Source organism: Cupressus sempervirens, chromosome 1, assembly GCF_028749045.1.
Source record: "Cupressus sempervirens isolate cs-2001-9-10 chromosome 1, ASM2874904v1, whole genome shotgun sequence".
In the NCBI taxonomy this organism is placed as follows: Eukaryota; Viridiplantae; Streptophyta; class Pinopsida; order Cupressales; family Cupressaceae; genus Cupressus; species Cupressus sempervirens.
This window is the reverse complement of record NC_143118.1, coordinates 483042908-483068494: the sequence shown is the minus strand read 5'-3', so window position 1 is coordinate 483068494 and position 25587 is coordinate 483042908. Positions and strand designations below refer to the sequence as shown.

Below are 25587 nucleotides of genomic sequence, written 5' to 3'. Positions count from 1 at the left end.
GCCTTCTGACACATTAGGGTTCCAGAGATTAAGATTTCTTTGTTTTCACCGAGGTGATGTAGTGGTGGAGTCAGATTGGTTGGATCTGTTATTGTCATCGGTACAGTTATTGTAGGAGTGGTACAGTGGTACAGATATTACAGGAGTTGGTTAGTGGTATCTCAAACAACGCACGAGTTCTCACTTGGGATCTAGGGGGAGCATCCCTATGTATTGCTTTTTATCGGGGAGCTAGGAGGAGAGTTTGGTCGTTATCATCTTGGGGTGGATATTGGTATATTCCCGAGTTCCCATCATCACTTGACAGTAGAGACTCGCAGGGTCACTCATGGAGTGAGACATTCATTCTGATTAAGGTTATTGGTACACTGGGCAGTAGCACATGGCAGTTGGTGTCCCTTAATGGTGAGCCTTGGGAGTCTTGGCATTCAATTATTTGGCATATCGATTCCTATTGTACTGTTTTACCATTCCGGATTTGGGAAGATGCATGCCGGGTTACATCGGCTGAGGAGTAGAATCTCGTTCTCAAGGCGAGTTTGGGATCCTGGCATTTGGTTTCTGCAGTTATGAGTGGATTGCTTGAGGGCAAGCAATCTATGAGAAGGGAGGCTTTGTAATGTCCCCTTTTTCTGGGACATTATAATTCTGTTTTGCCGGCTCACTTCACGTAGGTTTCGGGGGCGAAAAGGTTCTTTACGGGGTTTAGTTTGAGGTTTGGCTTAGACATTTCTAGTTTCAGACCCATCAAAGCAGTTTTGGCAGGTTGTTCGGATACTTACTATTTTTAGTAAGTAAATAGAGCTGAGTATTTTTGATATCCTAGTGTTGGTTTGGAAACGTCTCGTTGAGAGCTTTCCAACGAGCTATTGCACATGCTTATCTGAGTTCGTTTGATCAGTTATTTAATGCCTGATGATTATATGGTTCACTAAGTGACTATTAAAGTTCATTTAACTTGTCACTTTATTTTTAAAAAGGTATTATGTTCACTTAAGTGACTAAAGGACAAAAAAGGTGTTTTGTCCTACATTGCTTTAAAGAGCGTGCATCACATTGAGAAAAGTGATAAAGGTACAAAATGCTCCACATGGGAAGTTATGAAGATTATAATATTTAAAACAAATATTAATTTGGGAGCTGGAAACAATTATTGGTTATCTCTTTGAGGACACAAATCCTTGAAGAAGCTTTTGGAGGTTGGACGCAAACCTAGCCTTCTTATAGGTTTTATCTATATTGCCAATCTGACTATTATTTTTGTTTATAAGATTGGATTTTTTAGATTGTTGTGTCATTGTATTGTTGATGTATAATACAGTAACGTTATTTGGAAACTATTTGTGTTAATTGTTGGTTTCAAATATGTACTTCTGAATATTGGAGGAAATAAACACACTTTTCTAGGTTTTCTCGTATGCATATCTGCTAGTTATAAATCGATTAAGTTCTGGAATTTATATTAAACAATGGATTACTGTTCGGTTTTTAAATCTGCAAGTTTTATAACAAGGGTTTTTTAGTTAATATCTAGAAAGGGATATTACAAATGATGTGGTTTTGAAGAAAGTTTTGTAGTTGATAGTGAAGAACTTGAAGGGTTTACAAATTAAAGAAACCCCTATGAGGGAGGAACAAATTTGCTTGACTAGTGAGACCACTGACACACCCGATCCAGTTTTTGGGAACGGCAATGATAAAGAAATTCAGACCAGCACAGGGAAAAATGTAGATAAGATGATTCCAGCTATTGATAAGGAACATACAAGTTTCTATGTTTGTGACTTGGAGGTTAGCCTTGACAAACATGCTAATGAGGCTGATTGTACTCGAAGTAACATGTTGGAGTCTTTGTATGATGAATCATATGCTTTGTATACGCATGATATTAACTAAAATAAGTAGTCCAAGATGACACTACAAGACGATTAGTTGTATCAACATGATAATAATGAGATGCATGCGTTAAAGAACCAGTTGAAGGTTAGTGAAGACATGGTTGTGGCATCTTTCGTACGTTATGACAACACTCACAGGATGGTGGAGGATCTCCATAGGAAGGCTCAAAAGGGACTGGAAAGAGATTGGCTTGTTGTTGATTTGCAGGTAGTCAAAACAACCCTTGAATCTATGAAATTAGATTATTTATGTTTGCTTTCCGGTAGGGATTATCTTCTTATGGTTGTTGGAATATATGTTGATCAGTTGAATAAAGAAAGGAATGAGATTATGGAGCTCATCAGGGAGCTTAAGTATGCTCACGAGGCATTGGATGATACTCAGATTTTTTTTCAGGAAGCAGAAAATGAGGTTAGGATCACGAATCATTTTTGGGAACATGAGGGTAAAGAGAGGCAGGCATTTTTCCAAGAAGTAATTGATGAACTCGATAGCATTCAATAGACTTATGACTTCGGTAGTTGCCCCAAAAGATCAAGTACCAAAATTTCAGATCACATTTAGCTTGTAGACAACCCCATGTTTGAAGTGGATGCTGATTGGACTTCCGATAATCCCCTTTTTGAGATAAATGAGGGAACCCTTTTTGATTGTCATGAAGAGGATGATCTTGCCCTAAGAATATTGGATCCAGATACAATTCCTAGCAGTGAATCTTGGTCATAGGATTGGTGTGGTGACTTGACTATGATCGCTCGTCCTTTAATCAACCCAAATTTGGTCCCCGACTTCAACCCATATTGGAGTTGGATGTATTTCATACATCAGCCATTGAATAGATCTTGGTGCAGTATTGATGAGAGTTATGTTTCAACAGAGGGAATGGTTTTTCAGCTTCATTCTTACTCATAGCACCTATGTTCTTGGGGGTTCTCTAGATTGATGACGACAATATGATATTTGATGTGCCCTTGGTCTCATCTTTTGGGCAGCTCGTTTCTTACATCAACTATCTAGGTCGGGTTGTGACCATCTACTGGGGTATACATAACTCCTTGATACATTTCTACCTCATCATATCAGTTGGTCATGACATGGGTTTGGATCCAGGTGTTGATTGTATTTATCTATGGCATTTTGACAATTTTGTTGTCGTTCTATACACTTTGAGACTGGATGCAATTAGGATCAAAATTGTATAGCCTACAGAGGCAACGATACTTCATAGATTAACATGGGACCGAGGGATCTGGTTGATGGATGGGGTACAATTTGACACCTTGCTTTGTAGTAAGGCAGGATTTGTTTTCAGATTGGGCTACAGAGCTCCCTGCAAATTCATATGGGATCCTTGTACTAATTGCTTGAGGACAAGCAATCTCGAGGAGGGAAGATTTGTAATGTCCCCTTTTTGGGACATTAGAAGATATAAAGACATATTCATATAATATTAATGTGAATTAAAATTAAAAAAGGGTCAATTTAATATTATAAGGTGGGCTAAAGGTGACGAGGGATAAGACAAAAAGATAGGAGGGAGTTGAAGAGTCACAACTTTGGGGATTAAAAAGAAGAGAAGCTCATTCATTCAGATATGCTTGGTTTATGATTTAGATTTCAGTTTCTCTTTTGTGCGAGTCATTCAGAAAGCTTTAGCTTTCATCCAGCATGAGGACGTAGCCCCTCGTGTCGGTAGACAGTGGATGCAAACCAATTGACCGTGGAGACGTCACATCGAGTATCTCTTGTGTGCTTATAGGTTCTTTCCTTAGGATTCCAATCTAACTGTAAAACTGTGTTTAAGATTGGATTTTGAATGCTAGTTATTGTATTGCTAAGGTATAATACAGTAACGTATTTTAAGGTACTTTATGAGAATTTATTGGTTTTATATTGTATGTTTGTAACACATTTTCATATGTTTGAGTTCTAAATATTATTTTTGAGAAAGAAAAGGGTAAATATCTATTGGGGATATTTCAACACTTGGGTCATGGCTCAGTTGTTTTAGAGCATACCTTTTCAACAATTAGTGGTTATGACAAGGATGCACTTCCTTTGACATGCTAGAGGTGCTGAAGTTTTTTATTTTGAATCCGTCTCTACGTTTTGTAAGTTCACTCATACAAGGTTTGACTATAGGGAGCTTTATCGCAAAACCTTTGACCCTTATCATCTGTTGAGTAGCGGGGAGATTGTTGAGTTGGAATTGTTGTTATATGGGTTTTGACATACAGGTTTTGTCATTGATGCCAACATATGTTCAGATGTTTTAGTAATGAGTTAGAGAGACTATGATTTTGTGTACTACAAGTAGTTGAGCAGGACAACATAGGCATTGTACGACATTCCTAAGTATGCGAGCCTGGATTTATGTTGCAAAGTGAGTATAGACATTATGTCTATGGTTGCAAAGCTTTATGTGTTGATCCAAGAGAGTTGTGAATGTTTTGGTGAAGAATGGTTGCAATTTCGTGACAAGGAATAATGCTAGAACTGGTTACTGTGGTTAAGTTGTTGGTGAGTAGGAATCATTGTATGCGATCATAAGGCATGGTAGTAGACTTGGTCTAGTGCATGCTTTGGGATTTGTGGCTCATTTGGTTCATGCTGTGTTGGTTGCTTGAATGTGGCAATTGGATAATTGCTTCTAGGAGCCGACTGGAAGGTGTAATGTGTGTTGAGGATCTTGGTGTGTGTTTCATTATTTGTAGTTGTAATATACTTATAATAGGTAATCTGTGTACCTTAGCATTGGTTAGTATAATTATTTGTTGTTGGGGAAGTTCTAATAGGCCGAACTAATCACTTGTTTGTATCTTGTATAAAGGAAAGTAATTTCTTGTTGTAATGTATGGGCATGGGAAAGTGAATGTATATGCGAGCCTTGATGTTGTATATCAGAGCAGAGCTGAAGTTTGGTGAGATGCTTTGATATAGGTATGAGTGGAATATGTAATCATTCCTTGTGTATTTCATTGGAACTATAAAGGCAATTGAGTTGTCATTAAGTCAGTTCATCAAAGGTGTGTACTTCATTGGAACTATAAAGGCAATTGAGTTGTCATTAAGTCAGTTTATCAAAGGTGTATTTAACTGTTCATTCTTCGGATAGTGTGTCCTTCTAAAGGTTTCTTTAGTCTTCACCTTTCAAGCAGTTGGTGAGCCTTTTGTTCTCCATCAAATCCTAACAAGGTTGTGAACCTTTTAACAGTGGTTCTGTCCTTCAACAAGGACTTGTCCTTTGACAGGGATTGATGTACTAAATGCTTTGCATAGACTCCTAGTAAGGGCAGGTCTCTTAACGGGGACATTTTCATATTAGTGCATGATCTTGAGGTTATCATCCCCATCAGTTTTTTTCCCTGAACAGAGTTTTCCTTGAGAACAAAAATCTTCTGTCTTATGGTGTTGTCTTATATCTTGTTCTTACTGTTTTGCATTGCTATATCTTTCATTGGTCATTTGGTTGAGAAGCTTACAGCTTATGAATATAGCACACAACTGATTTACCTCCTCCCCCCGGTTGTGCTGTAAGGATTGTTATTTCTAACAATTGGTATCAAAGCTTGCGGTCCTCTTTGATAAGAAATCGTAACTACTTGAGGAGATCCAATATGGGAAGTTGCAAGAAGGATATTCCTAAATTTGATGATGTGAACTATGATAATTGGAAGAACAAGATGAGGAATAATTTGATCTGTTTAGGGATTGAATATTGGTTGATTACAAAGAACCAAGAAGACATCAACACAATATGGTGGCTAGAGAAGCTTTAATCAATGCTTTTGTCTGAGGTAGAATTTACAAAGGTAAAGGAGCTTGATTTTGCACATGAGATCTAGGAGAAGATAGAATCTCTTTAGGAAGGAGACAAATATACTACGCAAGCTAGGTTGCAAAGTTGGAAAACATGAAGATGCAAGAGGATGAGACAATCAAACCATATGTTTAGAGGAGAACGGAGGTTAGTATTGGAATCATGAATTTAGGAGTTATCATAAAAGATGAGATCAATGCAGAGATCATAAGATCCTTGACACCAGCTTATGAGAAAAAAGTCTTGGCAATTGAAGAGATCCTACCGCTCACAAAGAAATCCACGAGGGAGTTTAATTGGTAAGTTATCTGCCTTTGAAACTTCCTGATTATAAGATGCTCTACCTAAAGTTGAATATGTATTTAAGGCTATTGTACATAAGGATAAAAGGGCACTAACAAAGAGTGTGGGCACTAGTACAAATAGAAGTCATAGACAATTTGGGGATTATCTTGATGATTGGGCAAAGATAGAGGAAGAAGAGAAAAAAATGGATAAACTTAAAGCATTGGTCGCTAAGAGAGAGCACAAAGGTAGAAGTAAATATGAAGGCAAGTTATCTTTGATATGTTTTTTTGTGTAATAAGATAGGTCATTTTGCTTCTAGATGTCCGACTACAGTTCCTAAGTATAAGGTTACGCCATACAAGTCAAAATACCCTAGGGATTGTTATTATGCTAGTGAGGATGGTTCTGATGATGAATACGAGAAGAGTGAAGAAGAAATCAATTTTGTTGATATTAAAGATGAAAATCCTGTTAATGAAGAAAGAGCTTTAGTTTCTCATGTAGAAATGAAATCTGAATGGATCATAGACAGTGGATGTTCTCATCATATGATAGGTGACAAAGATAAGTTTGTACATCTTAATAAGTATGATAGTAGTGTTAGCTTTGGAGATAATACACCTTGTTTGATCAAAGGAAGAGGGTCTATAGAACTTGATGGTAAAACTAATGTTGATGATGTTTTGTTTGTTGTTAGACTAAAGCATAACTTGTTGAGTGTTGGGCAGCTTGTTGACAAAGGATATCACTTGGAATTTAGGGATGTCAAATGCACAACCATAGATCAATTAGGAAACATTTTTGCATCAGGCACAAAGACGAGAGGCAATGTAGTTACGTTGAATCCTTCTGAATTGAGTTGTTTTGTTGTTGAGATAGGTGACAGTTGGCTTTGGCATAAGATGTTTTGTCATGTGAATTTTGATAGCATAGTGAAGATTTGTAATTCTAATGGTGTCAGACATTTACCTAAGATATTGAAGCCTAGTAACATGATGTATAAGGAATGTGTTATGGGAAAGTAGACATAATATTTTAAGAGCAAAACTAAAGGCTGGATCTGGTTCATACAAATCTTTGTGGCCCTACAAAGACAAGGTCATACCATGTCGAGAAATACTTTATACTTTTGTTGATGATTATTCTAGGATGATGTGGGTTGCATTTCTTAAAGAGAAATTTTAAGACATTTGATAAGTTCAAGCTTTACAAAGCAAACGTTGGTAATGAATCAGCTTTGAAGATAAAATGTTTGAGATCAGATAGAGGAGGTGAATTTACATTAGATAGATTTAATGCATTTGTGAATAGCATAGAATTTACAGGCAGGCTTCTGCACCTAGGACTCTGCAACAGAATGCAGTAGTAGAGAGGACAAACAAAACTATTTTTGATTCTGTAAGGACATTGATGCTAGAAAAAAAGTTCCACAGGTACATTGGAGAGAATCAATCATTACTGTGGTCTATGCTTTGAATAGAGTTCAGATCAAGCATGGTACTGGGAAGACTTCATGTGAATTATGGTTTGGTCATGTACGTTCTGTTAATTATTTCTGAATATTTGGTTATCAGGAGAGTATGAGATAGGTAATTTTATCCTCGAGGTGATGAAAGGATGCTTCTTGGATAGTCTACTAAGAGCAAGGCATATAGATGTTATAATCTCAGATTAAGGAAGATTATTGAAAGTGCTAATGTGAAGAGTGACGAGAGATTTCAGATACAAGAGATTATATGATTATGATTCAAATAATGAAGTAAATGAGGGATGTACAAGTGAAAGTCAGAATCAGAATCGGAACAAGAACTAGAACAATTCTTTGAGATTGATAATGGAAATCAGGTAAGTGTTGAAGAGCGAAGGGAAAATCTTAAAATTCCAAGGTATGTATCATTGACTCATTCTAAAGAATAGATTATTAGCAACGCAAGCAAAGGTGTGTTGACAAGAGTTAAGATGATAAATGATTCATGTTTGGATTCACAGGTAGAACCTAAAACTATTGATGAAGCTTGTAAAGATGAATCTTGGATCAAGGCAATGCAGGAATAATTGTATCAGATTGAGAAGAATAACACTTGGGAATTGGTTCCTAGGCCTTAGAACAAGAATGGTATAGAAACTAAATGGCTTTTTAGGAATAAGATGAATGAGCAAGGTGAAGTTGTAAGAAATAAGGCAAAATTAGTTTGTAAAGGTTATTCACAACAGGAAGGTGTTGGTTGTGATGAAACATTTTCTGATGTGGGTAGACTTGAAGCAGTTAGGTTGTTTTTGGCTTACGCAACTCATAAGGACTTTAAGGTTTATCAAATGAATGTCTGCCTCTAAAACCCCCCTAGAGTCTGCAAAACTCTAACTGTAAATCATTCACAAAACTTCCAACTAGACGTTGGATAGCTGAGCCTCCCAGGATCTGCAAAAGCTCAGTAGAAATCATTCACAAAACATCCAACTAGATGCTTGATAACTGAGATGCACTTCCTTGAAGCCAGAGACACACACCAAGAACAATGACTACAATATTTTAGGAAAAATTAGGAAACCCTCCAAACTTTTGCAAATGAGTAGGACTTCCCAAAATAGACTGCAAGATACCAAGATTTGAAGTTTAGAAGGCATTCTTTTTTGGGAAAAAGGGTAGAATCCTAAAATTTGGACTCCTAACATAAAATCCCACATGATCTATGTGAGTCACAGAAATCATAAATGATTTTTGGGGTGAAAATTTGATCAAACCAAACATGACTTTTGAGGAAAAAAATCTATCAAAATCAAAGCAAGCCGGATCAGAGAATACAATACAGATAATTTTTGAAGAAAAAATATTAAAACTTAATAGATAAATTTAGAGAAAAAATATTAAAAACCTTCCCATAAGGGAGTCATACCCAGACTGCCTCCTACTTTGATACCATGAAACATCAAAAGACAAAATGATTGTATTAACAAATAACAAATAAAGTTTAGAAATGCTATAAAGAGTGTTAACTAGAAAGCAAAGTTGTCAAAAAACTATACCTGATGAAGATAACTAAAAATAAAAGCCTAAATGACCATTAATTAAGGTTCTAGAGTAACAAGCTAAAAATAGCAAGAACCTGGGATACTAAAAATATACTAATGCTAACCCCAAAATGGAACCTATGCATTGTTAGGGAAGAATCAATACTGAAGGAAAAATCCTATTGTGGTCATGTCAAGTCCCCCATATTGGTACAAGCTTAACTTCGATTGTTACCACAAAACCTAACCAAGGCAGAGTGGGGTGGATGGTCCAAATTAATCTCCAATGTGGTAGAGGAATTTTGGAGGATGTGATGGAACTCTAAATTTTGGCAAAATTGGAGCTTCCATTCAAGTGTTATTTCCAATTATTTTTCTAAAGATTGACTAGGTTATGCAAGGTGGTGATACACTTATTCAGCTATATCACAACTTTATTATTGAACTTAAAACAAAGATATTGATCCTACAGTCCATCCATAGAGAGATTATTAAATGCAGATCAGAAATACAGAAAAGCATTGTAATCTACAACAGTAATAAAGGTAGTAATAGTCTCTTATTGAACAGTAGCAATAGTTGGAATATCAGAAACAGCAGACCAAGACATATTAATTAAAGACAATGAGAGAGAGAGGAGCTTATCAAGAGGAGTCTGGTTCTATATTCAATCAAATTTTCCCATGCTGATATGGCAGTCGAACCTGTTGAATCATTACTCAAGCAGTTCTTGGTGTTAAGATTATTGGGATGCTATTTAACCATTGAAGTAATATACGATAATGATACCCAGCAACCAACAAACATATAGAGGATGTGATTCAGCGATGCATTTGGAAGGTCCATATGTGATTCAGAATGCATGGTACATGGTTCTCAAGCATAGAAACGATGCCCAGTCAACGCACATAGGATATGAAGGCCTATATTCTTATCAGGCATCTTATTGTTTCCGTATCATAATTGGAGAAGTAAGAAGGAGCTATTACCTTTGCCCGAAACCATACTCTGTTTCTCTACAAGAATTATTCACAATCAAAAATGTGTATATTTCTCTACAGAGCGATAAAAGGATAACAGATACGTCATCAGGAAACTCTTGCAAAAAATAAATCATGTCATGTATACGCTAATCATTGTGGAAGGATACAATCACCAATAATGGTAGCTTGAATACATAAAGTCAATTATGCCATGAAGAACAAAGTTTCTACACAAAAAGAGGCTTTGTGCAGATAATTAATACAGTCAACTCAGTCCATACAAGGACGTTAGCTTTGAGGAAGAATAAAACCATAGAAGATGATGCTGAAAGCCTTAAAAGAATAACAATATCCAATGGAGAAAACTTTGAAACCGAATAGAGCGAATGAGTGAATGAATAGGGTCTCATGCCTGTCCTAATTCCTGCACATGATTAATGAAATTATAGTATGGAAGACGTTGGCCCTGGTTCAAGCATATGTGTATTTATCCATGAACAGGACCTAAGGGGATGACTTTCGAAAATATACCCGAAGAAAGTATGTACGGCATAAGAAATGGTCATCAGCGAAAGAGGCAAATAAAATAATTATTTATCCACCTATGAAGGCGGTAATACTTTTTTATTTCGACAGGAGCAATTACGTTTTAAAACAAGGGATCACATTAAAGTTTAACAACTTATAATGTGCCTATAATTTCCAATTAATTTTGAAAGGTTGCAAGTTTACTATGGGAAAGTGATTTACTAAAGAGGTGCGATTATATAGAAGGAAGGAACAAATTGTGTTTTAGAAAAGATATGACCTTTGAATTGAAAGGGCATGGTCATTGGAGAAGATATAAATAAGGTTAGAAAATAGACAAGAAAATAAGACACATTCGAGATTCACATTAAAAAAAAAGAGCATTTTATATATACTTGTATGGAGGAAGAAGGGCTCAATTTTTAATATAAATTCTATTATTTTATTTTTATAATAAAATAATTTTTTTTTTGTTTATTGTTAGAAGGCGTGGAGATTTAAACTGCAGATGAATCGTCCTTTCTAACTATTCTGTATACAATTTAAATGTCGGTTAAGTGGACATGGTCATTTAGAATTTTAAATTTGATCATCACAGATATTGTGAAATATTTAATTGTTTCCATATCTATGTATAGTTTGTCTCCCTACCAAAGTAGTTAAAATTCAATCTGGACTAGATTAAGATTGCATAATATTTAGTCTGTCACATCTTGATTATTTAATTGTTGGCAGTATAAGTGCATAAGAACTTTATGAAGTTGTATGTGAAAATTCACTAAAGTTGACTCTATTGCTTGGATGAGCAAAGGCACTGGTTTTTCTATTATTGAAGTCAGAAAATCTATATCTTCCTTCCTACAAGCATCAAATTCATTATAAACAAAAGTTATACAAAACATTCAATTATTTCAAGTACTCAACATTCAGTTTCAGTTTCATCGAGTTCAAGGACCTTGCTAGCCGGAGAACTCCAAAGCTTAAATCCACTTTAGAAAAGCTCTAAGCCAAGTGATCATGTTAGAGGAGAAGGTTTACCCGCCCAGGTGTAGCAGAGCCTGAAGTGTAGGGGAATTGAGCAGTATTCCCGTTCGTTGGCTAGAGCTGATTGCCGAATCCTATCGAAGAAGTGGTAGGCTCTTGGATTTCCAATCTGCGGTTTTGGGAACCAACAGGATGAACACCCATCATTGGAGGTTTGTTATGTATTACCACTACAAACTTAAGATTTTTCAATGTAAATGGGAGGGATAGCTCTGATGAAAACAAAATTGAACTAGTAGAACAAATTCAAGATGCCATCTGTAGAGGGCTATGACTGCTCTCAGTTGTTCTAATATGCCATAGAAAATTGATGTGCAATTAACTATGAATCCCTAAACACTCTCATGTATGGGGCTTGAATTTATATTCAATGAAATAGAGAGTTTTGGGAAGATCATCACCCTCTACTAGTGGTTCCTTTTGTGTTGCAACACCAATCAGGGTTTTGCAATGTGACTGGAGAAGAGTAGCTTGAAGAAAATTAAATTGAATCAACGGATCAAGTCGAAGACAATGTTGATTTTTTGTAGCTTCACTTGAATAAATTACATCAAGATATATATATATATATATATATATAAAATATCATATTTATATATACATATATAATATCATATTTATATATACATATATAATATCATATTACGAGATATTATATATTTATAATATATAATAAACAACTACAAGATTTTAATTATGTCCCATGAAGGGACATGTCCATTCTCTCACTCTCTTATAAATATAAGAGGTGGCTGCACTTGGAAAATACATACCAAATAGGCAGTGCTTAGTACATTTGCAGCGATCCCAAAAAATAACATGTTATTAGAGCAGGCTGCAAACATAAGAGAATAAAAGGCTTGTGAATTTTGCATGACATTTTAGACCATAGTCTACGAGTACCTTAGAAAAGAGTTTGCAAGCTACAGGACGATTGACATTCTAGGTTGACATTTTAGGCAAGCCATTTACACGTTTTATTGCATAGAGATTGAACATTAAACATAACCTTGTTTCCCAAGTTAATAAAATGTAAGACAAGAAAACATATCAACGGATAAAATGGATTTAGAATCACTCCTTTCATAATTGTTCTTGCAAATGTGTTAGAAGACGTGACATGGAATAAGGATGGAGATAAGACAATAGTTATTAAACAAGGTGTGTGTCATGCAAATGCCTACTACATGGGATTTGATCGATGGGAAAGGACATAGTGTTACAAACAAAGAAATAAAGGCAACGACCAACAATAACAGGTTACGTGGAATAGGAGACCAAACCAAGAGATGAGACTCACTCTAAACCATAAACCTTGGCATACATTGCTTGAATGAAGTACAACGTGGACCCTATGTAAAGGTACCATGTAAATTCAAGGGAAGTACAAAGAAGCAGACTAGCACTTCCAGTGCATACACACAATGTCAAGTAGGGGATGAGACTTCGTGCCGCATATATATTAAAAAAAATTCCATTAAAGGTAAAGAGTATAGTGGGCTCCATGCATTCGTAAAGTTAGAAAAACATTCGAAAGGGGAACAATATTCTAAGGAAGATAAAGTATATATTGTAGGTGATAGAGCTAAGGTACATGATCATTAAAATATAGGGTTTTGAGAACTGATCCAAGAACAGGAATATAGTATAATTACTTGTACAACAATGTGTCCAAATTGTTTTTGAGTTTGGATTTAACGGAGATCTACATCTCTACTACCATGTGAATGCAAGAATTATGCGAACCCATTGTACTTACGCTCTAAATTGCCAATGAGGGTGACATGGATGCTACAAGGGTATAAAACTTTTCTAAAAGCAAGTATATATAATAGTGCTAATGAGTAGGAGTTTGCGAAAAACAAGTAGAAAACACTCATGATTCATTTATTTGGTTGGGTAGAAAGCATTCCACCATGGCCCACCATGCATAAAGGTGGCAATGAACCACACGTGAAGGGAAAAAGGATGGCTCCCTATCTATTATCACTTGACATAAAGGTGGAAATGCTCTGGTATAACTTGTCATACAAATGAAACTACGATGAGTTAATAAGGGAAAATTAATGGTAATAAATACATACGTGTTTATAAGGTGGAATATAATTTAAGTGTTCTTTGTATTGATGTCCATGTGGATGATATAAGCATCAAATGGACTGAAAACTCATTAAAACTGCATAGGGCTTCCAAACCACGAGATGGATATGGTGACCCCATTCATTAATCCCACCCATTTATCCCAATAAATGTAATTGAGGAAGTCTACAACACAAGGGGATTTGTTATTAACATTAGGTGCTTGAACCCGTCAGGTAAGTATGGAAGTGCATAAATGAAATTTTGTTTCCTTTGATGTTATGAAATTTTAAATTTTTTTTTTTGCATTATTAACATATTATGGTAAAAATTTGTTATTGCAAGGAAATGATGACATTTTATTTCAAAATGATATTTAATAATATGATATAATGTTTGTGAGATCCATTATGGGAGTATGACAAGTAAAAGATTAAGTATTTTGTTATCATACTAACATTATTGAAAATATAAAATAATGAGTTATGTTACAATCATTTATGCTATTGTTAGTAATAAGCACGAGTTAAATTACTAAAATTCTAATTAATGTTAACATTCTTATTTATTTCTATACGAGCTATGTGTCTTAATCTTTTCCTTCGAGAATGTTATTGCAGGAAGAGGGAGGGTGAGAATTATAGGGAGCTTAACATTTCACAAGAGGCAACCTTGAAAGAGAGGGAGCAAATAGAGGGTATGATTTAGTCAACCTTTGATGATCTTGGTCATATTGATTTAGAGGGGGTAAATCATGTTGAGATGGATTCGCCATTGATCAATAAATTGTAGCAGTTAAAGAGGACCACGATTCATGAATATACCTCATGACTGTGATTTGAATGGGCCGACCCCCTGTGTACATCATGAGGAAATGAAGATTTTGAAATGATGTCACTTGTATTCGCAAAAGTTATTGAAAGGTGATGATCTTACAATAACTTAATTTTTTATTATGATGGATATCTTACGATGTCTATGCAGATCATGATAGATTATTCTTTGCATAGTGGATGCTTATATGATCAACATTATGAGAATGCATATGCACATACCTTATAAACATTTTTTTGAGTACATGGTGAATGTTATGCATATTGATATTTTGGAAGGCCATTACACAGAGTACTTGGTGAATATCATGCGTCTTGATGTTCTGAAAGGCCATTACTAATAGAGTACTTGGTGAATATCATGCGACTTGGTGTTCTGGAAGGCCATTACTTAGAGTATTTGGTGAATATCATTGATATTTTGGGAGGCCAATACCCATGATATCATATGTGATATCAAACATTTTTGAGTAATTCATGAATATCATGCATTCTGGGAGACCAGTACTTATGATATCAGATGTGATATCAAAACATTTTGTGTACTTGGTGGATATCAAATGTCAATATTCTAGGAGACCAAGACTCAGGATATCAGATGTGACATCAAACCTTAATTGAGTATTTGGTGAATATCATGTGTTGATATATACTCTTGATATCAAATGTGATATTAATTTGTTGAATATCTTCTAATCAAAGATATTCGTATATTACATTGAGTTAATATATGGTTATGTGTTTATCCTCCTTAGCTAAGAGGGAGTGTTGATGTGTTGATATATATAAACTTATGTATACATATATAATATTTATATTAAGAGATATTATATATTTATAATATATAATATGTAACTAAGAGATTTTAATTATGTTGATGAATATACATGTCCCATATTCTCTCTTTCTCTTATAAATATAAGAGGTTGCTGCAATTGGAAAATACATACCAAATAGGCAGTGCTTAGTACATTTATAACGTTCCCAAAAAACTAACAGACAACATCCTTAGAGATCTTAAATGCTCTCACTTGTTTTGCTTGTCTTGGAAACTTGATTTACAACATGAACGAACTGTGAACACTCAAAAAACGCTAAGATTATGCAGAGCCATTTACTTTGCAATCATGAGTTCTAGTGAAAGAGCCTAATACTTACTACACTGTTAGTGGAATAAAAGTCCAATCAAAAGGAAAAATAGAAGATTTTCCTTTAGGAGAGATCACTGGCATACCCACTTAACAATTATAGCCACAAAGAGATCCACAAAATACCCTTGTATGTATCATGATAACACCCTTGATAGTTTTTTTTCCTTTTGTATATATTAGATCTCCATAGACAGTGGTAGGAAAGGTAATAGTATAAACCAAAGTAATGTGACTCGGACTCAGCTCGGACTCGGCAAGGGTAACTTGACTCGTGACTTGGCTTGGACTTGGACATGACTCGGTGGTGAATTGGCAAAGTGAAAAAACCTCAAAATTTTGAGATATTTTAGGATTTAAAGAACATTCCATGCACCCATTATTGAATAAAGCTTAAAGACACAATAACATCATTAAATAGAAGATGATTTGATCATAATGCACATACTTAAAACTTAAAATTCAAACATACATCGATTACAGAAGTACAATACTACAAAGGTAAATTGCTAAATACTATATTACTAGTAATTAAAGTTTAAACAGTAGTTGAAGGAAATATTATAAAAGTAAAACATAGAATCATATATAAAATGATAAATCCATGCAACCCATCAAAATGTATATGTATTATGAAATCCAACATATCAAGATTCAGTAGTCATCATCAAATGTTCCAAATTCTGATAATATATTAAGTTAAACAAAAAGTTAAAACAAGACTATAGCTATGGCTCCTAGTCGGAGTCCTCATCATCATCCTCATCCTCATTGTCATCCTCATCCTCATCCCCAACCTCAACCTCAACCTTAACCTTAGGCTCAATAGAATCTATAAAATGCCTCTTAGTAAGGTGTCTAAGGTAGGTCTTGGATGACTGATTAGCTATAGCATCAGCTTGTGAGGTGCCTCTAGGATCAACTATAGTGTCTGGCTCTGCCAATGCCTGTGAGGTGCCACTAGGATCAACTGTAGTCTCTGGCCCTGCCAATGCCTATGAGATGCCACTAGGAACAATTGGAGCTCTCTGGTCCTCTACTGCCATAGCCACAACCTCAGCCTGGCCCTCTCTATCTGCTTGGTCAACCCACTGTAGGTCCTCATCATCAAAGACAGGATTAGTAGCCTTAGTGATCCACTCAGACTCTGGATCAACCTCCTCTAGAGTAATCAGAGAGGTGTCATTATCCAAAATCTCCCTGGTCCTAATGTGTAGGTTGTAATGTACAAAGACGAGCCTATTCATTTTCTCCACAGACAACTTGTTAGGCCTCTTCGAGTGGATGTGCTTGAACATGCTCCAGTTGTGCTCACATCCAGAAGCGCTACTTGGCTGGCTCATGATGCGGATGGCGATTTGCTGAAGGTTTTTGGTTGAAGGCCCAAACATTTGCCACCATCTATCTGAATTTTGAAAAAAAGGAAAAGATAAAAATATTAATCTCATTTCAAAATTTGAACTTTAAAATTTAAAGCTAGAAGTTTAGAAATTAGATTGTATAAGGCTTAAGCTGCAATTTTTACCTGGCTGCAATTTTGTACAACCTTTGCAAATTTGGCTTGAAAAAATGGGCCCTGATGCATTATTATAGGCATCCATCTCGAGCAATATATCTGTGGCATTAGTGGCTATCTTCGATATCACAGTGTATTGGCCACTAAGAACCTCCTCATCTGCTTTGAAATCTTCACGGAAACGGTATGCCGGATTGAGGTAATAGGCTGCTACGTGGATGGGCTTATGAAGCTGATTTTGCCATCTCCTATCAATTATATCCCAAATAGGGCCATAGTTTTCCTCAACTCCTACATATTTGGCCTTAATAGCCTCCTTGACCCTATCCATGCCCTCATATATGTAGCCCATAGAGGGCTTCTCGCCATCAGCAACTCATAGGAGGGCTACAAGGGGCTCAATGATCTACAAAACAATTTAGTGAATGATGAAAGTTTGCAAAGTTGCACAATGAAAATAAAACAAAAATACGTATGAGATAAATTAATTTATAAAATTTTAAGATTTAAGCTTTAAAATTTAAATTACCTTCAAAATCTTTGAACATGGCTCCCAAAAACCTTTATCATTATAAATGCATTTTGTTGCATCTATCCCTGTAGAGCTGGTGGCAAAGGAGGAGGAACTTCATTCTAGACCAACAAACATGCACCTCAAAGCTAACCTTGAACTTAGCAAGGATTTTAGTGTGATATAATTAGAGGCAAATCTTGTGATACCAGGACTAGCCAACTCCTTTCCCTTCGTGTATTGCCTCATAGTGCTGAGGACCAAGGCATGATTATAGATGAACTTACAAAGATTTTTGGCCTTAGCAACACATGATTTCACCCATACAAGTTTGCCAATATCCTCTAACATGAGGTCGATGCAATGGGTCGCACAGAGTCCAAAAGATTTTTGGGTGTCTCTTCATCAAAAGTTTTCCTGCAGCAATTTTAAATTAGTTAGTAAACAATGAAAATTTTTGATGTATTAATAAACTTTTAATTTTCAAAATTTAATGAAAAACTAAAACAATTTTTTAAGAACTTAGAAAGTTAGAAGTTAAAATTTTACTTGCAGTAACATAATTAGGTGCATTATCAGTCACCACTTGGACAACATTCTTTTCCCCCACCTCCCGTATGACCTTCTTAATAGCCTCACATTAGAATTTTGCATTTTTCACATGTGAGGAAGCATCTATAGACCTCAAAAACATGGTGGATTCTGAAAGTGAAAATTAAACAATAATTATCATTCAAGAATCAATAGTCAATAAAACAAAATTTTTGTTATTCAATAATACATTAAATTTTAGACTTCAAGAAGTAGAGGATGATGAATTACCTCCGCTAGAAACAAGAAAATTTAGGAGGGTCCTATTCCTCCCATCTGTCCATCCATCCGTCATAATGGTACACCCCTTTTGGCTCCAAGTCTTTCTATGGTCCTCCAACTCAAGTTTCATCTCCTCAACCATATCTAGTAAGAGGGGGCCACTCAACTCATCTTCAGTGGGGGCTTTAAACTCCGCACCACAGATGGAAACTGCATCAATCGTCCCCTACCAATAAGGAGTCCTGTTACATTTATAAAAACATTTTAATTACCATATTTCAAATTTTCAACATCAAGTTAAAAGTATAAAATTGAATTTAAATTTTAAAACTTAAAAGTTTAAAATGTAAAACAATCAAATATAAATGAAGTTGAAGTACCCGGCTGCTATAAATGGAATGTTGTAGAAAAACCAAAACTTGCAAATTGCTCTTATTCTAGCTTCATGTATCTCCCTATTCCAGCCCAAGCTCTCAAGTGAGAGTTGTGCACCAGGAGTGGAATACGGTACGAAAAAATTGTCCAACTTAGATTTTTTGACTCTAGGACGAAAGGTAAAGCCAGTACGACTAGAAGGGGCAGCAGCCGCAGCACCACTAGCAATGCAAGGAATAGATGTAGAAGAAGTACGACTAGCAGAAGCACTAGAATGATAGGGGGGAAGGGAAGAACCTTCTCCAACACAACTTACTAACTCAGAAACATTTCTAGATGAGCGTTGAAGGGAATTAGAACCAATCTGAGCTAACTCTGCTAATTGTTTTTTTTTAAATTCCTTTTCTTGTTTATATTTTTCTAAGGCAACAGAATAAAAACGTTGAGCCTCAACAGTTGTAGCTCTACAAGGCTCAGTATCATGACCGCATATGCCAGCAATATGGTATTTCAATCTATTTATCCCCCCGCTATTAATGGTTTTACAAAATAGGCATTTTGTTTGAGTTTTAGTTCTACTCGGAAAGTCTATGGTGTACTTCCAACACTCATCTTTTTTATTGCCTTTAGAGAGCTTGGGTTTTTTACCTCCAGGAGACATTATGAGTAAGGAAAAATGTAAAGGTTGCTGCAATAAGACATTTTAGACCAAATATTACCATTTAAGCATTGTATTGTATGAAGATCTAAAATAAAATAAAACCCATAAACAAACAAAAAAAATTCATCCAAAAATCCCATAAGCATAGAGAAAAAAATTATCAAAATCATCAAAATCAACTCTTACCTCTTTCAAATGCTTTGGGAAATGTTGAGAAGAGCTCCTATAAACTCCTTGATGATCTAAATGCAAGCTCCAATGTCACAAATGCAAGCTTTTCTCCTCTTCCTTTTAGCTGGTTGCAAAACAAGGACACTCTATTTCTCTTCTATCTCTCTCTCTCTTTCTTCTTCTCACAAGAGTGTTATGAAAGCCCTTTTAGGGTTATAAGAATAAGAAAGAAGAAAAAGAAAACATTAAAAAATTACGAGTTTTTTTTTTTTGGCCACGCGATTTCTTGCTGCCGCGGCCGGGTCAGCCTACTCATGACCCACGAGTCATGTTGTGACTCGCGAGTCAGGCGAGTCACTTCACTTGACTTGCCGCTCACAAGTCACGGGTCATTATGACTCAGCTGCCAGGTGGTGACTCGCTGGCTCGCGTGACTCGCCCGACTCGCGGCGAGTCACATTACTCTAGTATAAACAATAGTTTGGTTATTCTCATATAAAATAATTGTTCAAACAATATCAAAACAGCTTCGACTGTAAGATATTAAAAAGCAACAAAACCACCACTACAAATGGGGTTTTAGATGCCCCATAGACAAGACCTGATGTGGACATCTTTTGTACTTCTTGGCTAGTGCTCCACACATGGATCATAGAGATTAGCGCGAAGCATTTGCTATTTGAGGTTCAAGCCTTGGAGGTTTAGGTTATGAATAATGTTCCTGATAAAGTGGCCAGAATTGTTATGATGAAAAAGGACCCATGAATTTGGTTGTTATTGTAGATTCTCAGGTCATTGTGATCAGATCATCCATGATGCATGCGGAATTAAGGTTACTTGGAGAAGAGTGCTTTGCCATTTTTCTATCTCTAATCTAGCCATGTTTGTTGGCTGCAAAGCACCACAAAACAAAATGGAAAGAGATGCAGGTAGGGTGTGTGGAAAAGAAAAACAAATTGATTTGATAAAGTTATTGTAGGTTCACCAATTACATGCTCTTGGAAAACTGCAACATGTGACATCTTAGGGTTTGACTTGAGACAGCCATAAAATTTAAAAATGGGCAATAGAAACTGATCTATGACTAGGTAAATGGGGATTGAGACTGTAGATCAGGAGGAAAAGCCTTGGCTCAACAGGCTCTCTCAAAACTTTTGTCTCTGTTTTTTCTTTCAAACTTTTTTGTGGATTCAGTGGCTTGTCCATCGGGCATGCTTGTGTCCCATATCAGTACTTAAAAATTATGAGATGAACTTACAGGGTCTTGAGCGGTAATGTTGGGACAATGGGGGGACATTCCCCCATCTCCCCACAACTTGGATTTTAAGATTTGTAATTGAATGAAACCTAGGAGTTTACCAGCAGGACTGATAATTGAAATGATATTATTTTAGCCATTCTTGTTTGCATTTTAGTTCGGGTAGAAACTTCTTGCTAACAAATCATATCCTGCATTTTCTCTCCCTTGTTCTATTGTTACTGCAAGAGCTAAAGATGGTATTAATTTTTTTTCAAGCTCTGCTGCAGAATTTGATTAGCTCAATTCAACATTCTATAATTTATTCAAAGTTCTAGTCATGCTTTTCCTCACCTTATAAAGCATTGGTTATGTTGGAAATAGCATAGATGGTAATTGTAAATAGCAGTTGAAATAAACCATGCACTTCTAAAAAATATGTGTAAGAATGATTTAGATGTGGAAAATAGCATTTTGTATCCTCACAATTTAATTGAAAAGTTCTTCTGAATATTGGTCTTTGCTGCCTCTGTAATGCCTCCAGGCTGCCTACTATGAGTATTGAGGAGGCTGGAATGCGAGAAATGGAGATGATGAATAAGTGGCAAGAGAAAAATGCAAAATATCTGGAAGAGGCTAATTCCTCTTGGTTTAAAGATGGTCAAAAGGAAGTGACAGATGGTGATGAAGCCGAGGAAGAAAAGGCCAGGGCTTGGGATGACTGGAAAGATGATAACCCTCGAGGAGCTGGAAACAAGAAGCTTACTCCATGTGGCTAAGTCTGCAGGGTATTAAGTTGTGTTTATACATATAGAAGATCAAGAAGAGCTTTTGCGAATATGAACTTAAACATTGTGCAGGAGTTTTCTAACATCATCTCAGTATTTGCTTTTTCAAACCTGTAGGCTACTTTATTTCTCCTCTTGCAGGAGTGGTAGGAAAAATAGGTTATTGGTTTACTATGTGTACTTGTAGTTGATTGATCTTTTCTATTATTTTGAAATACTTGTAAGTTGAGAGCCATATTTTTGCTCTTGAAAAGACACCACTTTTGTCATGATTTAATTCAATAATTTATTAGCATTCCTACCCATCTGATTTGATGTTTATTAGGACTAGATCAGAATCCATGCGAGTGGCTTCTCTATTGTTATTTTTTGCCTATTGATTCAGAAAGCCAAGGATTCGATGTTTTTCAACCAAGGGTTGTTACTGTCTGAGTTGCATACTTGCCTCATTTGTCAATACATGGCTTTTTTCTGCAGATACAAGGTTCAAATATGAAGTCAAATTTCAGCTCTTTAAAACTATTTCTTTGTCTGAAAGGAAGTTAGCTGACTACATGCTTTAAGTGTTAGAGATCCATGATATGTTATCATCCTGAACCACAAAAAGGAATCATTACTCTTGATTCTTACTATTTGTGATGAGGGACTGCGAGCAACATATTTTTCATGGAGTTAAATAAACAAAAATATTGTTGGTACAGAAAAAGTAATTAATGGCATGCATCTACCAATTACCATAAAGCTTTATGTGTATATGAATATTGATCCTATGATATTACTCTGTATTCAAGATTTTTTATAAATTAGGACTAAGGAAAGTTACTCTTTGTTTCAATCATTATTTAATTTAATAATTTAATAGTTTCTTATCCATTGGGCATTACCCTAATTAAAATTCAAGGTTGCTAGGAGACCAGTATATATTTGAAAAATAAGAGACAAGATAATTGGTGATGCCATTTGTAATATAATCTAATGATTTATAGAAAATGTCATGACAATAAACTTTCAAAACAGGAACGGCAGTAATGTTCAACATAACAAATGAGCAAATACCATTGTGTCAAAGATTTCAGACTACATATTTGATATTGGATTACATATTGAAATTTAAAACGTTGATAGTTTGATAGGCTGATAACCAAAAAACAAAAATCCCTTGTTTACACCTCTACGTCATGATCATCCATGCTTTCCAAATACTCATCACTCTCAAACTTGGGTTCCAAATGTTGATAGTAGATCTAGGGGTACACCACTATGTCCATTTGATTTATCCACATAATTCAGCATGACTGCAACTTCAAAAGAACCTGTCTGGATCTAGGTGTACATAAGAGAGACGACAAAGTGAGTGATTAGGTTCTCTCCTTTCTTTGAGCTTAATCGGTTATTGTTTAATGAATAAATAAAACCATAACCACTCCAATTTCTCTCACCATATGTAGAATTCTCAAACTGATCTTATTGCAAATGGTTGTAATTACCCTCCATGTTTCTATCACCACTCGTTTTATTATTACATTGACTCCTCAATTGAAGCATCCCCACCTGAGGCATAAATATCCTTTATTACAGCCTAAAATCTCTTCATTACCTCTATCAACATATAGAGACCTCTTTTTCGTTGCTCATATATCATATCATTTATGGCATAGACAATACATTAAAGGTGTGTTAAGGTTGTCTCATCTTCTATGTATCTTTCTTTCTGTTGAAGGATATAGAGAAATATCTTTTGTATCTTGTGTTTTTATAAGCAAAATAGGTTTTGAAGGGGCCTTGAAACACAAATACAAAGCAAGTGCAAAGCTTAACAACCTGCAAATTGAACTAAAAGATATACAATACATTCTTCAAAGAGAAATAGGGCAGAAACACAACATAACATAGATAGAGAAAGGGGTGACAAACATCTTGCAGCCCCCACCTACACAAACTGGTGATCAAGGAAAAGATAGACTCTTAATAATTTGATCAGTCTACAAAAAGAAAAAGACAACAAATTTAAGATTTCCCCTAAACCCCGAACTTGTGGGAGTTGGGAGAAGAATGAGGGAAATTTCTTTGAATGCTTTCCTTTAACCATAATCTATTTGTCTTCAATCTTGGCTGCAACAATGTTCGACCATCTAATCAGCAAAATTTTCAAAACCAACACCACTAATGGCAAGGCCAACAAATTTAAGATTTCCCCTTAACCCCCAACTTGTGGGAGTTGGCAGAAGAATGAGAGGGAAATTTCTTTGAATGCTTTCCTTTAACCATAATTTATCCCTCTTCAATCTTGGTTGCCACAGTGTCTGACCAACTAATCAACAAAATTTTCAAAACCAACACCATTAATGGCAAGGCCAACAATAGCAAGACCATCAACACTAGCTCTACCCTCCATAGAGTCATTTTGGATAGGGTCAATATCATTAATCTTTCCCACGGAGGCCATTACAAACTCAACAACACCATGATGGATTGAGCCAACAATTTTAATCTTTCTCCAGCCATAACAACAACAAAAGAACCTCCAGAGGCTCCACGAATAGAGTCAACCACAAGAGGGACAACAACAACACCAGTCATTTGACTAGGATCGACATGATCAGAAGAAGGGACAATCACATCTTCCTGTCATTGAGTAACAATATCATCATCTTAGGGAACTTCCCCATCAGATGTAGGCTATTTGACGACCACATAATGTTGCAACAAAGCATCTTTCCAACATAAGGAGGGTTTCTTAGATTTAATTTTTTCAGCCTCACACTTTGTCGCAACATGCCTAGTATTAAAGCATTTTATGTGTCTCTATGAAAGACCATAATCTAAAAACAAGATCCAAGAACCAATAGGATTACATAGTTTAATCTTTGTCGAAAGGCCTTTGGAAGCCTCTATATCAACAAGAATTTGTGCATAGGTAGAACACAATATATCAGAGGAATCTAAATCCACGATTAATAAATCACCTAAAGCCTCACCAACTTCATCAAGAACGAAATCATGCTAGAGAGGAAGGTTAGGAAGATGTAACCAGTTAGGCATTTTGCAAAAAGATCTAGTGATAGGATTAAAGTCCTTATGCCAAGATTTCATCATTAAAGGGAAACAATTTTCCCATGTGAAGAAATGATCATATAAAATGATTCTCCTATCATCTACATGATCAAATCTGACAATAGAAAACCACTTAGCAGAGGAAAAATTTGGACAAAATTAGTAAGATATGGATCGCAACGCTTAGATATCCAAGTGTAGAGCTCCTTGAGAGAGGGCCAAAAGCCCTTGAATTGACAAATAACCACATCCACCTCAAGGGCCACAGTTTGTTGCTCAATTTTCGAATATCTTGATCCAATTTGAGTGAAATAAGGGTATGGGTAGGAAAGGGTTTAGAAACTGTGAGCTTAGTGACAACCCCCAAACCCCCACAATTACACACAAAATGGGTGAACCCCTTCGTGCCTTCCAAACCCCAACAACCACCTCCTTCTACGCCACAACCTCCTGCAAGATCACTTCATCTGATGTAGAATAAGAGAGCGAAGACCCTTTCTAAATTCCTCTTGCCTAAAAAAAATCACACCTAGAAACAATGAGAGCATTAGACATGAAGCCCTTCCCAACACTTGTCACCGCAGGAAGGGAAGGGACTGAGTGGCCATGTCTAACCATCTGAACCAAGACACTTGAATCGCACACAGACCCATCAGAGATGAATTTAATGTGTTTGGTGACATTCTATTTTTGGCATTGGCTACTTTTGTAAGTGCTATCTTGAACACTTGGTCTTTGTTTCAGTTCCCTCGTTTGCTTTAGAGTGAAGTATTTCTAATATTAGTGTGTCTTGCAAGTTTTCTTAAGATAATGGGAATAATATTCTAAAT

The 25587-nt window shown here is 35.8% G+C and overlaps 1 protein-coding gene across 2 annotated transcripts in view; it reads left to right on the top strand.

Moving 5' to 3' along the window:
• Window positions 1-22008, top strand: part of TAP46 (2A phosphatase associated protein of 46 kD) — a 164517-nt gene extending 142509 nt beyond the window's left edge. For both annotated transcript variants that reach the window (XM_089828606.1, XM_089828600.1), the window contains one exon: window positions 21460-22008. In XM_089828606.1, the coding sequence (XP_089684732.1) occupies window positions 21460-21694 (235 nt within the window). In that variant the 3' untranslated portion in view covers window positions 21695-22008. The remainder of the gene's footprint in view (window positions 1-21459) is intronic.
• The last annotated feature ends 3579 nt before the right edge of the window (window positions 22009-25587 follow it).